The sequence below is a fragment of the Thunnus albacares genome, chromosome 8, assembly GCF_914725855.1.
Source record: "Thunnus albacares chromosome 8, fThuAlb1.1, whole genome shotgun sequence".
NCBI classification, from domain to species: Eukaryota; Metazoa; Chordata; class Actinopteri; order Scombriformes; family Scombridae; genus Thunnus; species Thunnus albacares.
The window spans coordinates 23,982,868-24,003,218 of NC_058113.1; the positions used below are offsets into that span (position 1 = coordinate 23,982,868).

At 41.0% G+C, this 20,351-nt stretch overlaps 1 protein-coding gene across 2 annotated transcripts; it reads left to right on the forward strand.

Moving 5' to 3' along the window:
- The first annotated feature begins 2,955 nt into the window (after window positions 1-2,955).
- Window positions 2,956-16,092, forward strand: eva1ba (eva-1 homolog Ba (C. elegans)). Of its 2 annotated transcripts, XM_044358203.1 has the most exons (4): window positions 2,957-3,264; window positions 13,105-13,268; window positions 14,648-14,742; window positions 14,859-16,092. In XM_044358203.1, the coding sequence occupies exons 3-4, from the start codon at window positions 14,676-14,678 to the stop codon at window positions 15,281-15,283; spliced, it is 492 nt and encodes a 163-aa protein (XP_044214138.1). In that variant the 5' UTR covers window positions 2,957-3,264; window positions 13,105-13,268; window positions 14,648-14,675; the 3' UTR covers window positions 15,284-16,092. The 2 variants fall into 2 exon arrangements, with proteins under 2 accessions (XP_044214139.1, XP_044214138.1); XM_044358204.1 differs by lacking the exon at window positions 13,105-13,268 and having other exon boundaries at window positions 2,956-3,264.
- The last annotated feature ends 4,259 nt before the right edge of the window (window positions 16,093-20,351 follow it).

Sequence of the window (20,351 nt, forward strand, 5' to 3'; positions counted from 1 at the left end):
GGAGATCAGACTTATGATCACAAAACAGGAGCTCCCTGCTCTGGGATCCCATCTGTCTCATAAAGAAGGTACTGCTGGCAGATGCCTCCAGTGCACTTTTTATGTAAGGGGCACCGGGGCCAAACTCAGACATGTGTTTTCATGCACTGGAAAGAAGGTGTGGAGAGTACTTGAAGGTACAGACCCAGACTAGATCCATCCACAGGTTTGCCAAGGAAGTTTTAATGAGCAGTTTGTGAATTCCAGGGTGTTTATACCTTGACAAGCTTGATGATAGTACACACAAGAAGATGACAAAGAAACCTTTATTTTGCCTTCGCTTCGCTCTGTCTATTTTCCAAGTTGCTCACAGGATTTTTTTTCATGATTTTGTTGTCACTAAGGTAAAGCTCTTAGCAACATGTGTTTGCAGTTTGATATCACTGCATGTTTTTGATTTAAGAAAGAACTATGCTAATGCTCTCAGGGAGCCCTCCCAGGATATTCATTTCAGTACAGATGAGTCATCTATGGGAGATGGATTTTTTTTTCCTCTGGGGTGGTAAAATGAAGACGAATCTTTAATTATTATGTTGTCATGACAATTATCAGATTATTGCTTTTCTTGAGAGAAAAAATCACTGCCTTCCTCTAAATGGATTGTGTTGTGTTTGTGAATATTGAAGTACATAAGTGTTTCTTTTCTTCTCCAGCCAAAGCCAGCCTTTCATCAGGGGTTTCCATGCCCCGTTCATTCACACAGTCTCCCTGCAGAGCACATCACCAACAAAGGCTCTGTGTGGTAACCTTTGGAAAATGAGTGGGTGAAGCGACTCTCTCATGAAACGCATTGCAAATATTACTCTAGGTTAAAGACAGTAGTTAGCTTTTGTTCCTATGAAACCTGTTTGGAGTGTATCACCTCGCTTAACCCCGGCAGTGAGCTTTGTGAACGAGTGCTATCTTGTTTAAATCTGCCCACCACACCTGCCCCCCTTCTTCAGTCTCCATCATCCTGTCCCACCTGCAGACAGACTCTCCCCAGTCATCAGCCACATATCCCTTCTCATTTCCGCCTCCACAACAGCTTATCATGATATACTGTGTATTTACATTTAGCGCCACACTGCATGCTTGGGTTTGTCTGACATGATCCAGGAAAAGTCTGCCTTGACAGCCATACAGTAGGTGCCCTGTAATTAAACTGCTCTCATTTCTCTTTAAGCCTCATTTTCACCTCCTCTCCCTTTGCTTGCAGTTTCTTTCTTCTTCTTTTCTTCCTTCCTGTGCTCATCTCTGTTCCCCTGCCCCTAACTTATCCACCCTCCTCAGACCAACCCAGTGCTGGAGTATAAATCAGCCCCAGGGACAGGTGGACATCTGCCAGCCATGAGGAGATCCAGGCAGGAATGTGATCACTGATGCAGCTCAGAAAAAAACATTTAAATCCTGGCACTGAGCAGGGGGACTGTACTCTTTTCCCAAAACCCCGGCCTCTACACCTCCTCTTCATCAATTGAGTTGACAGGGAGCAATATCATATTCTTGTTTGCATCCAGGATTTTTTTTTTTATTATGAGGGGAGAGTGAAAAGCAGAAATGTGAGAATAAGGCACGTCGAGAATGTTTGATTGACAACTGAAGTGAGTCCATCACAAGATTTTGTATCCCTTCATGGGCAGGCTTCTCAGGTTAGCGAGTGGGAATATGTGGGATCGAGATCAAGATGTTCTTTCAAGCCATCTTTCTACATCTGCAGGGTGTAGCACAATAACAGCCCTGCTCGAATGCTGACCCTTTGGAAGAATAAAATGAACTCTTGATTTTACGGCTCTCAGCTTTTCTTCCCTATTTTTCACATGAAGAGTAGGGGTTGCACTCATGAAAAATGTCACTATGCCCTTCCGAGTGTTCGGCTTCAATAAAATTTGGTCAAGACTGAGGTCGGTGACCGCAGAGATTTACAGCTGAGCCTGCTGAGATGGTAGAAAGCTCTTACAGTTGAGGAAATGTTGGCAATAAAGCAGGTTCTGTGGACATAGGTGACATGCAGCATCCTGATGCTAGAAAACAACATTGTCAGTGATCATTGAAACAGATATTAGAGGTCTTTTTTTCATGTAGCTCACAGCTGTTAGCAATTAGCATGTCAACTCCTTCAGCACTAGAGTTGACATATTATTGCGTTTATATGTTCACCATGTTTTGTGTGAGGTTGCTTTCACCAAAATCATTTAACCTTCTCATTATAGCTGTGTACTAGTTCTGCTAGGAACGTGACCCCAGTGTAATAACTTGCAAATGCTCGTAACATTTCTGAATTGATGATAAATTCAAAATGTAAAAGGACTGAGAAGATTCTTCATTGTATTGTAAGCACTGTGGCAGCATAAGACCACAAATGAGATGTAATAAATCTGCAACTGCACACATGCTGGAGAAGCTCTTAGGACACTTTTTCTCACAGCACAAAATGGTTTAGCCTATATTGCATGAACATACTTGAGACTGCATTATGAGCATGTTATGTATAGGCTCATGAAAATTATCACCAGGAGGATGAATATGTTTCATTACTTTAAATGGCTCAGATTCTTCTTTCCACCACACCCAACAGAACCAGAATGAATGTAGCTCTAAATTAACTGTAAAGTGCAAAATCTAATATCCTGTAAAGCAAATCACTGGTAAAAACATACACAGCTCTACATCATCTGCTCTACATACTGTACACAGTGTTATTTCTTTGTTGTTGTTGTTATTCTGTCACACTGAACTGTGCATGGAAAAACTTGAGCTAATTTGCCTGGAGTTGCTTTCTGCCTGTTTCCTTAACAACAGAGAGAAAGCCGCCCCCCCCCCCCCCTCAACCCCACCCCTTCCCCGAGCTTGCCCTTTTTAGGCTTTTCCTCTTTTTTTTTCCATCTGAAAAGGGGGGATAGTATGACAGCTTTTCCTGCTTCTTGTCGACTGGAGCCGGGAGAGAGAAAACTCTGTTACTCACTCCGTCTCTAACTTTGAGAGGAAGTTACCACCTCTTCCCCAGAATCCATACACACACACACACACACACACACACACACACACTCAGGCAGACACACACGCTCTTCAGGACTTGACCACAGCAGCAACAGGGAACCAACTGAAACAGACAGGACTGCTGTGTTTGTGATGCCGTTTTTTTTTCCAAATTTGGAGGGAAAGACGCCTGAGATTTGCAGTTAGCCTGAAGCTCCCTGTGTGAACTGAACAGTTTCAGAGGGACTTTTTTGTCATCACAAACTGGTGAGTTTGATCATTTATTTCAGTGTGTGCAATAGAAACCCCAGGCAACAGCAGGTTTTCTGTCACTGTTCTTTGCAACAGCAGAAGATAACTGCATGATGTTTTCTGTTAGTTTTCAGGCAGCTCATGTGATCTAAAACTCTAGTTTGGTTGGCTTGTTTAGATGTACATGTGTTTGGGAAAACTTCCAAGTGCTATAAAGTTGAATATCTGTTCTCCATCACTGCAGATCTTAGGGGGTAGTGGGTTTCATTTTGAATGAAACACAAGTTTCTTGTGTGGTTTTTTATATTTTAATACACTTTGGTTAAAGAGTATTAGTATAGTAAGTTAACAGAGTAAGCCTTTTAGACACTGATGCTCACTTTTTACAGCATGACACTATGTTTTGATTATTAGTCCTGGACTAAATATCACGTTCCTCCTAACAGTGTCAGTGCATTAGTCCTGCTACATATGTGTGTTTGTGACAAAGCGATGCCAAAGAGGAGCTGATGCAGCACTTACAGCAGAGACAGGACAGGAGAGCCTGGGTACGGCTTTCCTGTGCAGCTGCACATTATTGCCTAACCTTGTGGTGATGAATTAGTTATCACCTTGTTACAATCAAAGCAACCCCCTGTCTCTTTTTTGCATTTTGCGTGAAGCCAAAAAGAGCAGATGTAATATCATCAAAAACAACTGAGGTGAGAGATGTCACAGGAGTTTAAAAGTTTAAAAGGAGGCATGAAAAGTGTACACATGGTGCATATGGCTCTATTTCTTTTTCAGCTGTTCCCCTTTTTTAAATGTTTCCGTGGAAACAGTCACGCTGAACAGCAGTTAACCATATGCTTCATCTCCCATTGCTCTCTCTCCACTGGACGTTTGTGGTTAGCACCTCTTATCAGAGGAGAGAAGAGAAAGCGAGGTGAGGGAGGAGGGAGGTGATGGGTGGGGGCTGGACCGGGCTGGGTTGCTCTCAGGGGTCTCCTTTAATTTACACTATCTGAGTGGGCTGGTTGCACTTTAGCCGTGCCTCCTCCAGTCAATCAGATAAACCTCCATAGGATGAGTGTGAATGTTTAGTTAACTAACCCCTTCAAGGCTGGCTGGGAAGAGTTGACTTCTGTATGACCTTTCCTCTCTAAGCTATTCATGCCAACAGACTTTCCTTTTTCCAAAACCCCCCACTGACTCACTTATCAGTCGGCCTGTCTTATCTGTCCCGAGGATGGTTGTTAACTTGCTCTATATACCCAAAGGACACAGGTCAATCCCTGATTTGAACTGCTTGTCTAAACTCCCATGGTACTAATCTGTTTGTGGGTGAGATACAAAAGGTTTCAGCATACTCAGTGTTGCAATAAGTCAAGAGAAAAGAACCCCATGTAGAAAGTATAACACAGTTACAAGAAATAAACTCAACCCTGTGCAAGACAAAAGATGAAACATGCTTTATGAGGATACAAAATTTGAAAGGGTAAACACTTCATAAAAGTAATTGTTTAGGATGATCAAATTTTATGAACAAGAATCACCTCCATTGAGCCAGAAGCCAGAGTATGTGATGATGTCATGGAATAATGAATTTAGCTGATCTAGCAGGCTCACAAATAAGCTTTGTTGTGTAGCAGTATTACAGTGTCATAAACTGTTATCACAAGATAGTCCCAACAGATGTTTTCCCAGTCACCTCATCCTCAGAGGAGTCTGTACAGAGCAGCTCCTTTAATTGTCAGTTTCTCATTTGGTGTATGGCTTAGGGAGAACATTGTACTAAAAAATCAATTATCATAAACTTAAGACTGCACTTATAAGAAAAGGGTAATTTGCCATTAAAGTGGGTCTTAAAGTTTTTTATATATAATGTTTTTCTTATGTACCAACATTACTTTAGCCCACAGAGAATTTTATTTCTAATCGAGAGTTAACTATTAGCTTGTCAGGTCATTCAGCTAGCGTCCTGATAAAAGCAAATAGCTATAAGTAAATGGAAAAGCTTCAAAATACATACATTAAATGCATTTCATGATGCAGTTCTGCCATCACGTTTTGCTCCTTTCTCCAAAGCTCTCCCAGACTGGCACACCATGGTATTGCTTGCAGTCTAGTTTGACCTTTGACACATTTATAAACCCTGGCGATCTGTGCCTCAGCAGAGAAAAATAGTTTTACTTTTGCCTAACTCACACTTTAAGGAGCAGTAACTGTTGTATTACTTTGATTTGCTTTTACTGGTGATCACAAGGTCACACTGTCACAATACAGATGAATAATTAACTGAAAAAGCTAAGCAAATATCCCTTAGAAACAAATTAATGAATGAAAAATTGAAACACTCCTGAAATTCAGGCCAGCTGATGTTTAGGACGCCAACTATACACATTCCCATGACAGAGCCAGGTTCAAACTCAAACACCAGGTTCTCTTCATCTTATTATTCCTGTTGGTGATTTACTATTGTTGCTGCTGCTCTCTGGCTAAAGGCTGCTGTGCACAGAAAAATGAAACTTGAATCCATATCTTTATTTGATCAAAGGTGATTCATTAATGATTAGTTTGACTTTTAAACTACAGTAATTGTTTCTTTATGAATGCCCTTTTCAAACCCTTATAAAATTGTTTTATTATGGTCAGCAAATGGTACAAATAACACTGTGAATATAGTGAAAAGTTTACTGACTGCACCTTTAACAGTGATTCTCTTTAACATATAAATGACAAGAAGTTATAGTCTGCTTACTAGAGGGTCTAATCTCACTCACATTAAGTTACCAAGTGTATACTTTAGAGTCATTGAGAAACAGGAGTTTGATGAACGATCTGTCTCAGACACTGCGTTTAGCAAAGCTCCCATCCACCACTGATGGCTCAGGGCTTATTGTTCTCTAGTAGGAGCTTCACTGGCCCAGACTCTCTTCTGTTAAAGCTCAGGCAAATGTTTGACATGCTAAGTCCAGTGGGTTTGCCTATAAGCACATATATACACTCCTATCTTGAATACACACAGACACACAGACACACAGACACACACACGCACATACATACACAGAGGTAATATAAAGGTGTGGTCTTTTATTTAGTTTAAAGTCTGTTGGAATATTTGTTCCTGGAAAAACAAACTGCAGCTTGCAGGTTTTTTCAGTAAGCAGGAGGTAAGATTGACAACTTAACTGAAATCAGACTCAGTTCTCCCTATGTGATGTGAACCTATTTATGTAATGTAACCATTTTACCAAGCTATCTGGAGGTGGTATTTAATAGACTCAGCAAGAGCCAGAACAATCACCAAAAATGTGCTAATATGTCATACCAATAAAACATTTACAACATGATTTACTGTCCCAAAGAATTAGTGGTAATGGCAAAACTTCACTGAGATTTCCTTTTTATTCTTTTTACTTTTACTCTTGTTTTGGAACATTTTCCTAATCGCCCACTCCAACAACCTAACAACCATCACAAGACATCTCATTCCTAAGCTGCAAAAGCCAAATGACAAAGCATTATTATGATCAAATATAATTTCAGTAGACATTTCTGTTAGATCAGTCCTCTGAGGAGCTTACTCACTCATCTCTATTGTAAAAACATGATGCTACTGTAACTGAAGGGGCAACGTGACCATTGACAATACAGATGTTTTTGTAATTACAAGTGGTCACTAGTAGACCTTTGTAGAAGTCACAAAGGTCTACAAAAACCCTTTAAATATCTGAAAACATGCAACCAGCCTTCACTTTTATACACAAACTCCCTGTCACAATAATATATCTGAACCCACTAAATCTCATGGAGCTGCGGCATGTCCATAAGCATATGCAGCTAATGCTACAGACCCAATCATGGAAAGGGCATACACGTGTTTTGTGTCACAGAGTAATCCGTAGGGTCCATGTAATTGATACAGTATGCGGTGCTGGCGTGCTGCTGGATGGTGGCCCAGATCGATGAAAGGGGTGAGATCATGGCTCTATTTTTGGAGCTTGGAGTTTGGGATGATCTAAAGCCCACTGTGCTTTGGAGAATCAGAGAGAAATGTTCATGTGAATCATATTCAATATACAGAAACATACACAGACAACCAGTTACTGTCAACACACATATACAGCATACTGTACACGCACACACATACACACATAAACCCCATCAACAAACACACACACAGCTGAGGTTCAAATGCGGCTTCCTAATGCCATGAGCACTGTTTGATTTGCTTGACTGGTACCGTGATAACATCAGTATGAAGATGGTACGTGGGATATCTCCTCTTGATTTACATAGCAAAGCATTCTGGCTCTGCCTCACATCAGGAACACATCTGGGTGCTATTAACCACTTGCCCTAACCCCCAGCTCAGTCCCATATCTCCATTACTCTCCCATTACCTGCCATGGCCCACAGAACATGCTCTTCGTAGTACAAGCAATGCACTGTGGTTCACTTTTTATGACACGAGGATACACAGGGATTCATTCGGGTAAGGGTTGCAGTTACTCTGAGCCAAGCTGGTGTCACATTGGCATACCCAGCCATGTTGAATTTATAACTCTTCTTGAAAAGTATCTTAAGTCAAATAATACGCCGTCAACAATGCCTGAATGGCTTGATTCTGTGTTTACCCCTGGAAAGGTTTTTGCCCTTGAAAGCAAAGCTGTTGTTCATTGAGTGTATGTCAAATAAAGTACATGCCCAAAGCCAAATACATCAACACATGAAAAAAACACAAGGCTTTCTTTCAGCTTGATATATCAAACACTAAAACATATTCAAGAAGTTCGGATAAGATTTGAGTCGTGTAATGGAACAAAAATGTCAACGTTTGAATGCTGCACAAACACAAGTTTAGATCTAAATTTATTTCCACTTTAGCCATTCAAGAGGAAACTCAATAAAAGTTAGGCAAGTTCTGACTATGCATTCATTGGGACTGTTTGTCTTTGCAGCTGGCAGAACAGTGTAGTTCAAAATGGGGTCAAATATGACTTAAAATGTGTTTGTTTTACCTGCACAGAGGATTAGGATTGGGTAGGGATTATAACATCAGGATAATTTAGTGTCAAAGTCACCAGCCCATATATGCTGCCTCTGGAGTGCTTGGAACCTCTTGCAAAAGACTAGGGGAGTTCGAGCACAGTATTCATCACATACCAGGAAATGTGAATACCTGTCCGCTACCTTTAAATGCATTTTCTGTAGATTGCTTATCTCTTCAAGTACTTTACAATCTCCCCCTCGCTTCTAGATGTCTAGCTACTCATCGCGTCTTTGAGAGTAGTCACTCTTCTCTTTATGTATGATTTGTTCTGGCCTTTACTGTTTTCAGTTCATCACATTCTAAATAGCGTATCTCATTGATTCAGCGCAAAAGAGGATAAAACTAACCATGAAATGAGGTCTGTCCATGTCTCTGTCCTGCAGGCAACCACATGCCTGTCCTATTTCCAAATGCAACAACCCTTTCTCTTGGTCAGATACTGGCAGGCCTTGACAAGGAGGAAGCAGCACTAACAGTTAGCACAGCTTGAAACCTCTGAGATCTTCATGTCAAGAGGAACTGGGAAGAAATGGGCTCCCGCTTTCTCCAGAAACGTCCTTTGCATCTCCTTCTTGGATGTAAAAAGAAAAGCTCACTGTGGCGTCCACAAGAAATTACCTTCACCCTGTGGACCTTCATGAATACTTTTACAGACACTGCAAACAGATATCTTGGTTTGGACAATGTTTCTGTTTACCATGTGGAAAATAATCGCCTGTACCTTTGCTGTTTTGGGGAGAGCTTGAAGTTCCATTATGTTCTAAGACTTGGGAGTCCATTCTCTGGCTTGATTACAGGTGTGTGATAAATGTCTTGAAGAGACATCCAGCAGATATTTTTGTGATACAGTTTCAGATTCCTTGGCAGCTCCTAGGTAACTGTTAACCTTTCAACAGCTACTGTGAGTGAGAGAATAACTGAGCCAAGACCGAGCTTTGATTCAGTATATTTATATAAGGGGAACATGTTGGGTTTCAAAATGAGCTCCATAAGCTGAGAATAGTGAATAAATTACCCAGATTGATTTGTGTGACTCTGTGCATCATTAAGTCCAGACTGATTTTTTCTTCTTCAGTAGCTTCTACAGAATCAAAGGAGGAACTTTATAATGAACATAATCAAGGGCAAAGACACAAGATGCTATAAATTCTCATGGCAGCTTCTGTGATCTCCCTCGCTAGAGGAGGAGAGAGCATGTGTGTGGACTTGGAGTTGAAAAACGATGAAATGTGATTAAATTCAAATCTGACCACTCTCATTCTGTGAGGCTTTGTCCCGGCCGAACCGCAGAAAGACCATCTGTTATGCCAGGAATTGTTTCAGCTGCACAGACATTCTTGGAATTAAAAATATTTCTTTCCCTCTGCGGTTTGGCGTGTGTCATTACAATGAGGAAATAACACTGACTTGCTCCCTTGTGTAATCTGACCTTTTCATCTTCTGTGTATAAATCAAATGTGGCTTGACTCCCTGCATAAATTCCACTGAAGGGTTATGACTTTGATTTCTTCATAGTGGAAGAGGAGCATTGTGGATGGTTGGATGGTTTATGAAAGAAGTGTTGCTGGTGAAGTATCTGGGGAAAAGTGCCTCTATTCTGTGACAAACGTGCTTTGGAGGTCTGCCCCTGTTATGAGGCAGCTGATCAATCACCCAGTTGACACTTGTGTACAGTAGACAGATCAGTCATTCTGTCTTAGATACGGGAAACGATACTGAAGGAAGACGTTGTTCTGAGACAGTCCCTGCGGAAAGAGACAAACCTTGTGGGAAGGAAGGGCCATTGTGGTTATCATCGAGTGGATGAAAACAACAATGTTACACTACCACACAGCTCCTTCATCCAAACCAAAACAAACAATGCTCAGTCAGAAATAGCGCTTGACCTCTTTTCAGGCCACAACGCCATACCATATTGTGTTTACACTGGCTTTAGTCGGAAGACATTTTCTGCTTTGACCTAACATAAATAACTCATTATTCACTGACAGATTTTGGGAAGAATTAGTTGATCTAGTTGTAACCTTTAAAATGTGTCACTGGCATTGTATTTTGTTGTATTCAACTGATTTAAAATGAGATTTAGACATCTCTGTGGGTTGCTTTCCCACACTATTTGAGCCATGTCAGGATGGGTTAATGATTATTTAATAGTCAGCAACGTGCAAAGACTCAGGAAGGGGATGTCTGTGAGTGTTTCACCTCAGGATATGAGGCCAGGAAAGAGCAAATCATAAGATAGCAGGGACAAAAAATAGGACTAAAACATTAACGTCACAGGAGCCCAGACATGGCACAAAGACATGTGCTGCAGCATGTTTGGCATGATCACTGGAAAATTTTATTATATCATATATCTTTAGTGCCATGCATTCCACTCTGTGAATAAAAAATATTAAAAGGCAGAGGAAAGCTTTTACTAAAACCCATACGTGACCAGTCCTAGCACACATTGCAACTGAAACTTTATGCAGGTTTGTCACACAATAAGACCACATGGTGTCCTGTTTCTTGAGATATACTCACATCTATCGTAGAGCAGTTGGTGTGAACGCTCCCACCAACCAGCACTCCCCAAAAATTGCAGTTTAGAGTGTGAGGAGTGCAAAGCTTTGTTTACTTGATTGATTTTTGCCAAAGTGCAAGACTATCCTGGTCCCAGCCAAAATGATGAAATCACAAAGTATCATTTGGAGTTTGGTTTGTTCTGTTCAGTTGCCATGGTTAGTGTCAGTGTTTGATTACGTCAGGAGCCCTAATCATCATGTTCGAACCTAGGGCTCCTAGGTTTGAACATGATGTGTGCAAAACTGATACTAGTGCAAATCACTAACGCATGACTCCTTTGTTATAATGAAGGGCTGGTTTTCAAGGCTGTAGGGAAGGGCAACATCTGTAACAGAAAAGCAAATTGGGTCACTTGAAAATGACTGAAAGTTGAGTCATGGGATAGTACAGGGCAGGGAAGAGGAGGTCTGTTAATAATTTCCTTCTTAGGGTAAAACAAAAACACAACAAAACAACAGGGCCGGATAATTAGTGTTTAGATAGGCTTTAAACAGGTCTCCAGTTGTCATTAACCACCAGTAACAAATGCCTGAGTCCTGATGAAGCTCAGGTTTGCTGCATTCCAGTATGAAAAGAGGCCAGTTACTGTACTGTAGGTGTCCAGTCATTAGCTTTGACCTTGGCTTGAAGAATAACTGCAGTCATTCGAGCCGTTCACTTTATTACCCTTGAGACAAAAACAAAATATCTCATTGAAAGACCATGTTCTTCAGCTCTGCTTGGATAGTGATGAATAGATTCCATTAGCAGGGAGGGATTAGACTCTGCGGGAGCTAGGAGATGAACTTGTTCATAATTGAAAAGAAAGGAAGGAAGCTCGACAGGAAGACAACGCATAGGTCCATCCCTATGGTGCAGAGCAGAAACAAAAGGCCCATCGTCTCGCTCCCGTGGGGACCGAGGGGGTGGCCTGGAAAGCATGTTGCCATAGTGACCGCTCTGTCACTTAGCCCCCAAGCGCTGCCTTAGTCAGGCGCTCTGCAGTGTACATAGGATCTGCCAAGAGTCAGCAAGATCAAAATCTGCCCTGGAAAGCACACAGGCTCTGCTAAACCAACTGTAGCTGGCAGAGGAGCTTTTTCCCAAACAGGCGTACAAGCTAGAAAACCTCAAAGCTCAGCATTTTTAACAGCCCTTGATCCCCCACCGGCATGTAAAGTAACCCCCAGCAAGTTATAGGGCTTTTATTGAGTAAAGGAAAGTGATTCTGCAGCTCTTGTTATGGGGTTTCAAGCAGATTGTTGTGGTTTAAGCTACGAGAGATGTGAGGGGACTTTGGTGTAAGGAAAATTATATTTCCACACTATAAATTGGAATGTTTTCTTCCCCGTACTCTGCATCCCTCCAGCAAAAGATAGTATTGTTTTAACATCAAACTGACATGACATTACTCACTTTTTGTGTGAGAAAGTATAAACTATGTAACTGCAGCCATTGTGCATGTTTTCCATTTTTAAAAGAGGATAAAAATGTTTTAGACATGTTTGTGGAAACAGCATTTAAGCCTCTGGGTGGTTGTTTCCTATGGCAGCAGCTGACTTGTGAGAGCAAGCCTTTCTTGGCGACACGCCATTAACTTCTATGGTTCACTACTGACTGAAAAAGGTCATACTGTATAACCTTCGAGCTTTAATATAAAACACAAATGGCATCGGCCAGACTGCCAAAACTTGTGTAGTCCTTTAACCACGGCACTTCACAGAGTGACATCGTAGGGAGTTCTCAAATCACAGATGGGACTAAGCAACAGCTAACAATGTTGGTCCTGCAACTGGTTTTTGAAGTGAAACAAACTATAAGATATTACACCAATCAATACAGTAAAGACACTGTCAGTCAGAAGCAAAAATGTACAACCCCTGGAGAACACTAATGGAGGCGGCAAAAAAAACACTCCTCTTTTTTGTAATTACAATTTTGACCAAGTACACAAACCAAAAACAAACACCAAGGATATATTGGTTGCCTAGCAAAAATTTCAGTTTGACTATCAAGATATGTTTGCTTTGCTTTTCCATGCTGTTATACAGCCTGGATATTCCTGTGATTGTGCAGTCTCTGTGCATTTTACCCTGTGTGGATTCAAGACAGCACAGTGAACCCACTGTAGAATGAAAAAACCCTGCCTCTAGTCTCTTGCTGGACCGTGTATTCTGCAATAGGCCTGTCGTTGTTTGCATTTGCAGAAGCCTCAGTGAGTTTGGATCTAATGTAGCTTGACGTCTGTATGTGTGTGTTTGCTCTTGTCTCAGGGTGGCCAAATGAACTGTTTAGCCTGAGGACCAAAGATTGCAGGCCCCGATCCAACAGTAAAGGAGAAACAGAGAGTAAAGCTTGACCATTTCGCGTCCATTCTCTAACTTCTCATTACATTATGAGCTGGGACTGAGGACTTTCTTCATTGTTTCATTTTGTGGTAAGTTCTATACTTCATCTAATTTCTGTTTACTTCTGCTTTTACTGGAAAATAGAGTGTTTTCAAGTCCATTATTCAAGTCCAGTATTCACATCATGATAGAACTCAGGCACTGAGGTTATCAGTGGGTGCAATATGGAAGTAATGCAAACACAAACATGTGGTTTGTACAATTTGAGGACATCCATATGATCCATGTGTAGGAACAGTGACATGTGGTTCAACTTAGAGAGCAGTGCACACAGGTTAGAGTGGGACGGATTCAGAGTTAGTCATCATTTCTCATGAACAGAGTGTTTTTTTTTCCACAGCCAGCCACAACACAAAGCACATGTTAAAGGGGAATGGTGCTAATATTAGCTGGAAGGATTAAAGATGCCTCCTGTTATTTTGAACTGGTCTCTTCTTTGTTTCCATCAACACTGTTATGTGTCTCATGGTGCAACACCATGATGTCATCAAGCCAGAGAGGTGGAAATTGTTAACAAAATGGCAAAGCAGAGGAGAGAAGCCAGAGTTCGCAGGAAACGGCTGCCGGGTAGAGGAGCAGGGGATCTGGGGAAGGTTAAGGTAGAAAATACAGAAAGAAAAAAAACAACAGGACCTTCGTGTACTGTTCAATGCAAGCAAATCCAATAAATGTTTTCTCTCAGATGTTAAACAGCTTGTCTCTCTTGAGGACAAAAGCTACTGAGTCAGGAGGTAGCATTAAGGTTACAAAGAGGACTGGAAACAGACAGTTGCTGAAAACAAAAAACAGACTGCAAAGGGGAATGAACATGAACTGTATTTCATCTGGCGCAAGGCTCCACAATTTTTACTTTAAGAAACACTTCCTTGGGAACAATAGAGTCCCTTAGACTGACAGGATGCCAGAAGGATAGACAGCTTAAATGTCAAGGACACAATGTCCAGACAATACAAATAAGTCAACAGCATACTTGCCTTTTCCTCTGAGCCTCACAAATTGATCTGGGATTCCCATCAGACAGGAAGGAGTCCTCTGTGGCTACTTGGAAAATTGACTCTTGACCTCTCTTACAGAGGGCTGTCATGGTTCAGAGAGAAAGACAGTGGCAGCGTGCCATGTGCCAAACACATTATGATGATCCCAGATCAAGCCAGTACTTAAAGAGGACACAGAGGAGCTTTTGTTTGACACTTGGATGCCTCATCATACCCACTCGAAGGCATATGAAGAAGTGCTGTGGTCAGTGGGTTTGACATCTAAGCGTTGCACAGAATGTGACACTGGAGGAAGGGTGTCTGAGAAAGACATTTAGCACCTGGAAGAGCATTGATTGAGTGTCTAGTCCTGTGTAGCATTATATGCTTAAGTCAGATTTAATATGGTGTTCCCTGTGATTTTCTGTTTTCAGCTGTGAAGAAAGCGAAGTCAATATCACCATGGATGTGAAGAAAAAAGAAATGGACCTCCTGAGCAACAGCATAGCTGCATATGCACACATCAAAGGTAAGTCACATTCTGAAGCCCAGCAAAATACCTACATCAACCTGTGCTCATGACGTGAAAAAGTTTTTTTTTAAGTAATGACATTTATCTCACGTTCATTTTTATCCTTTCTGTAGCAAACCCAGAGAGCTTTGGCCTTTACTTTGTGCTTGGAGTGTGTTTTGGCCTGGTGCTGACGCTCTGCCTCCTAGTCATCCGCATCTCCTGCAAGCCACGGACCAACATTGCCCCCTCCACACCTGAGAAAAAACAGTTAAAGGACATCAGCGAGGAGGACGAGGAGAGTGAGGATGAAGAAGATGATGAAGGGGAGGATGTAGAGGCACCTATCCCTTTGCCCAGCACAGAAATCCCTGCCGGTAATCACACCAGCCTGCCAGATGGAACACTGAGCGTGAACGTATTTACCTCCGCTGAAGAGCTGGAGCGAGCACAGCGACTGGAGGAGAGGGAACGTATCATACGTGAGATTTGGAGGAACGGCCAGCCTGATATCCTGGGGTCAGGAACAGGGACTATTGGAAGAGTGCATTACTACTAAGATACATGAGGCGACAAGGGAACCACTGTGAAGGAGAGACATGGACCTGTGGGTGGGCCTGGAGTCCCTGAAGCCTATAAGACTTGAAAGCCTGTGTCAGAAACAATGCAACACCATGCAAACAGGCTGACAGTGATGTGCCACATTTGATATAATTGGCTCTGACAGAGCTGAACTATGTGATATTGCACTTCCTATGTATGTTATTTTCAACTGACTACATGATATTAAACCACAAGGTGTCTTAAAGACTAATGAATCCATATGAAAACAATGCAGTATGAGTGTGGGAGCTGATGGACACTTGAAGTAACTGGTATATTAAAATGTATGGCGCTTAATGACAAAAATGCACACAATAAGGTATGTAGTGAGTAAAAAATGAAAGCATAAATAAGGACAATGTATGTACTGTATGTTGCAGTGAAGATTCTCTTTGTGTGAATGAGGACATTTCTCCTTATGAATGGTGAGTTTATAAGGAAAATACAAAACTACTCTTGAAACGTCTTCTCGAAAACACCCTCAGGAGACCTCTCAAAGGAAATTACATTGTTTGAACAAGAACATATCAATCAATTTAGGGGGTCAGATTACATTGTAAAGACAATTAAGTCTTAATTTATGAGTAGGCTATATTACACCATGTCTGTATTTTCAGGGATAATTCCACCAAAGGAAATGACAGAATTAAAGTATTAAGATGAAATAATGCACTGTTGTTTCTCTTCGTAATGCTCAAATGTCAGACGAATATACAGAACAGATTTCTTCTTCTCGTACCTTTGGGCCATGGATTTATATCAAGATTTTTTTTAAAAAACTGAGAAAGCCTCATTTTGCCAGCATGATTAATGGAAAGGTCATCCTATGTCATTTGTTTTTTTCTGTTCAGTGTCTCTGTATGTGCCTTTAAAGGTTAAAGAAATACAGTTTTATAATAAAATTTCTGGGAAGCCTGAAAGTTGGCTCAGGTAGATGTGTTGCAGTCGGTACCGGTTGCACCTTATATCAAGCGCACCCTTCATGTAAAGGCGGGCCATTTAACCTGCACGCTGCTCCTGCGTTTAAGTTATTTCCTAAAGAAGAATTCGGCCAAAACTCCAATTATGTAACTTCAGGACAGTTTTGTGGATTAAAAATGAGTATTTGTGTCTCTTGCCATTATGTTAGTCGACCATTGATCATGTTAGTTGCCCCGAAAATCCACTTCAAGCAGTAGTAGTTTTCCTTCACCTACTGCTCACAACTTGGGACCACAGCGCTTCACTCCTCGCCAAGCTAAGTATTTTCTGCTTGTGCTAATTGTGTGTATGTCTTTCTGCTTAGTTTATGTTTGTGAGCTTGGTAATGCTTTAAGGCTGATTTATGGTAGGTCGCTCGAGAGAAATGACACTTTACTTCCATGTCGCGCACCTGCAGAATTTTGTTATGTCGCGCAGTGTGATTGGATGGTGTTACTAACGTCACCATGGAGATTGTACTGAACTTCCTTATTGATATTTTGGTCTGTAACTTTAGATAACTTGTAAACTAACGTCCTTGTTTAATTAGTTTAGCTAGCTCGCCGAAGCATAAATTGAAAACGTTGCACGACTCTTTAATTTCTGTCAAGCGACACTTATGAAAAATGTCGAGCGACCTACCATAAATCCGCCTTTAGCCACACTAGCAGCCAGGTTTTAGGGATAGTAATGTCAGCCGGTCAGTCTGTTGGTCCACCACTTTGGTCCAGACTGAAATATGTCAACAACTATTGGATGGATTGCCATAAAATGTTGTACAGACATTCATGGTCCCAAAAAGATGAATCCTAATGAATTAGGTTACTAAATTTTCCTCTAGCCCCACCATGAGGTTGAAATTTTTGATTTTGGGTGAATTATCTTGACAACATGGATTGCCATATTTAGTAGCCTACAAGTTAATCAAGGTTCCCAGAGAATGAATGATTTTGTTGATCCCCTTTTTCATTTAGTGCCACCAGCAGGCCAAAGTTTCCAGATACCCTGTGAATTATCTCAACAGAATTGGCAGAGAATTTCATACAGACTTTGATGGTCGCCATCAGGTCACCCTCAAAGCAGTACTAGAAGTACAACCTATAGAGCTGCTAGTGTGGCTGTTGACCCTTCTGTCTTCTTGGCATGTCTTCAGTCTTCTGGCTGCTAATTTCTGCTTGTGTGCTGTTGATATGCTGGCTGCTAATGTTGGCTCTTTATGCTTTTGATATGCTGATTCCTCATTTCCACTCTTATGTCGTTGATATGATGCTTGCTATTAATTGTATGCTCTTATGCTGCTGTTAACTATAGGTAGTGTTTGCACTGGTGCTGCTTTCCTGCATGGGCTTGGCTGAGCTTGTTTGCTTGCTTTCAAAATTATGCTTTTGATTCATGTATGCTGTAGTGAAACATGAGGGAGGGGGACATAACTGTCCTCCTGTACACAGCCTATTCCCATCATTATTTCCCTTTTGTCTCAAAAAAGATACTGTAGGTAGCTACTTTAACAGTCGTCAGACACTTTATATTCAGCTAAGTTAGAGATATTTCAACTTAATGCTATGACTTAATAGGACAGCTTGCTTTGCTGTTTTTCATATCTGCACTGGTGTTGCTGCTGCTACGGTTATGTTGCTGCCACATAATATTACATAAGAAAAGCCATCTAATTTTGCTAGATTGAATATTTCCTGATTGGAGGTGCTCACTAGATTCACCTTGTAGTCGTGGTGTCCTGCAGGATTCCACATAATAGCTGGTGTTAGGCTTTCTGTATATAGTGTGGTTTTGGCGGGTATTATTGTCACTCCCAAATCTATGCAGTTCCAACTTTACAAGGGGAGTGACGAGGTCAGAGCCTAGGTGGCCAGTATCAACTCTGTATACTGTGTATTATTCACATAATAAATCCATTCCACGTGAGTTGGCTGACTGAAATATTGTTTGGCTGCCAATAAAGACTTACAGGACATTGATGAATTGCCCACAATGGGCAAATGTTTGTTCTGGATATTATCACAAGTTAGTTTTTCAGTGGTTGGTTGATTTACAAGCCATGAATGTATGAATTCTTGGCATTTCAATAGTCTTACAAAAGGCGAAATGGGCTAAATGCTCATTAGTGTATGGCATGTGTCCATTTTTACCCTGGATGCTATAAACGTTAGTCTTAGAACCTCATGGTGTTGAGCCTGGTGTAGCGTTGCACAGAGGAAGGTTTTGGTTGGAGAGGATGGCAGGCCAATAACTTCCGCTAGATGTCTGAGTCGTCTTCAAAGTACACACTGTGCTGGAGGAGCAGACAGGGTTCAGGTTTGCCTTGGGGCCCGCTCTGTTTTCAGATGGAGCCCACACTGAAGTCATCTCTGTTGAGGTCTTGGAAAAGCCTCTCATGTGGTCAAAGCCTTTCAGAAATCAGTGGTGTTGATGGTGTGGACTCTTTGAAGCAGCTGTGTAATTTTATTTGTGTAAACCTCGTGAATTTGAATGGCGTCTACCTCGAAATCATAGGATCCGAAATATGTTTTACTAGACCCCACAATTCAATATTTTGAAGAAGCGTCTTCTTCTTTTTGCAGGATATAATCAAGACGCACATATACTTAGAAACAACATATTTTCAGTGTCATGGTAATTATGCAACTATGAAACAATACATCAGTAAAATTAAGTGAACATCAACATGAAGAAAATCCAGTTCGAGAAAGCCATAAATCTGCACCACAACACAGTGTGGGAAAGATCTCCACAAAGACGAACATAGTACAAGGGTTAAGACTGTCATTTGTGGTTCTTTAGTTGAATCCAGAAAACACCCTTTTATTTTGTAGATCTATAGCTTCATGCTATTTAAGCACTAACTTAAATAGTTAAATTTATCATTATATATAGTATCAATTATCATAGTGATTTTCTCCATATTAAAATGGTATTTTTAATATGTGGAAGATTTATTGTCATTTCCCATGAGGTCATGCATACGATTTGTTTCTGTTTTTGTCCAGCCCCATTCTTTGACAGAGACAAACTGTTCTTTGTCAGTTCAGTTGGTCTTTTCATTATTTCTATTTTTATCTCAGAGTGCTTTTTGTATTTGAACTCTGAGCTCCAAAATGCATCAGTTTTCAACACTCTGCACTCCCAGCAGCCCGATCTGACTTGTCTTAAATTCCTCCAAAGTTATGGTGCGTTGTCTTTGTCTGAGACTTACAGTTCCATATTTCTTCCAAGTGAGTCAAATATCTAGCTGTGTATTATGATTTATAGGAGTGCCTTTAGTGTGAGCAGCGCTCGTCAACACTGAGATTATTGAATCTTTTAGAGGTCCCTCAGTGAAAAAAGTAAAATGTTCACTTGCAGGGCTTTAAGGAAAATGCATTAATTTTCATATCTTTCAAAAGTTTAGAAATGTATGAAATACCAAGTGACCCTTTGTGCACTTTAATTTATTTCACCCCTTGTGCAAGAGGGAACGTGCCCTTAATGACCATTATTCTACTGAGTTTTTAAAAATAGTACGTTCCCATGGCAATTTCAGAAGCACCCGGTCCCTGATGAGCTCCAGATGTCATCCAGATGTGCACTACAGTGGGCAACACTAGTGGACTTAGACAGAAACACACCACCACGAAGGACCATCACCGTCACCATCATTTGGAGCCAAAACCAAATCTATACTCCAGAGGTGTGGTCGTGATCCAAATATAGTCAAGTTAAATAATTCTCCCTATTATGGGTGCAAAGACTTTCTCATTAATTATCTTCTCATGTTCTCTACATCCATTGCAATGAGTCACTATGTTCTGAGTTTTGAAAGTGAGTCAGTTTTTCTCTGAGTGACATGGGATTCCTTTTCCGTTTCACTGCAAAAATGCTCTTGACCACAAACTCTGTTTAACTCTTGAGGCAGTTAAACAGTACTCTGCAAGGTCTTGTCTCATAAAAACATGAACACTGGTTATTTGCCGTAAATCTTACGTCTTAACACATTTACTTTCCTGAATTTAATACCAGTATGTGAGGTCACACGCCCCAGCTCACTTCCATAAATGCAGCAGTCACTG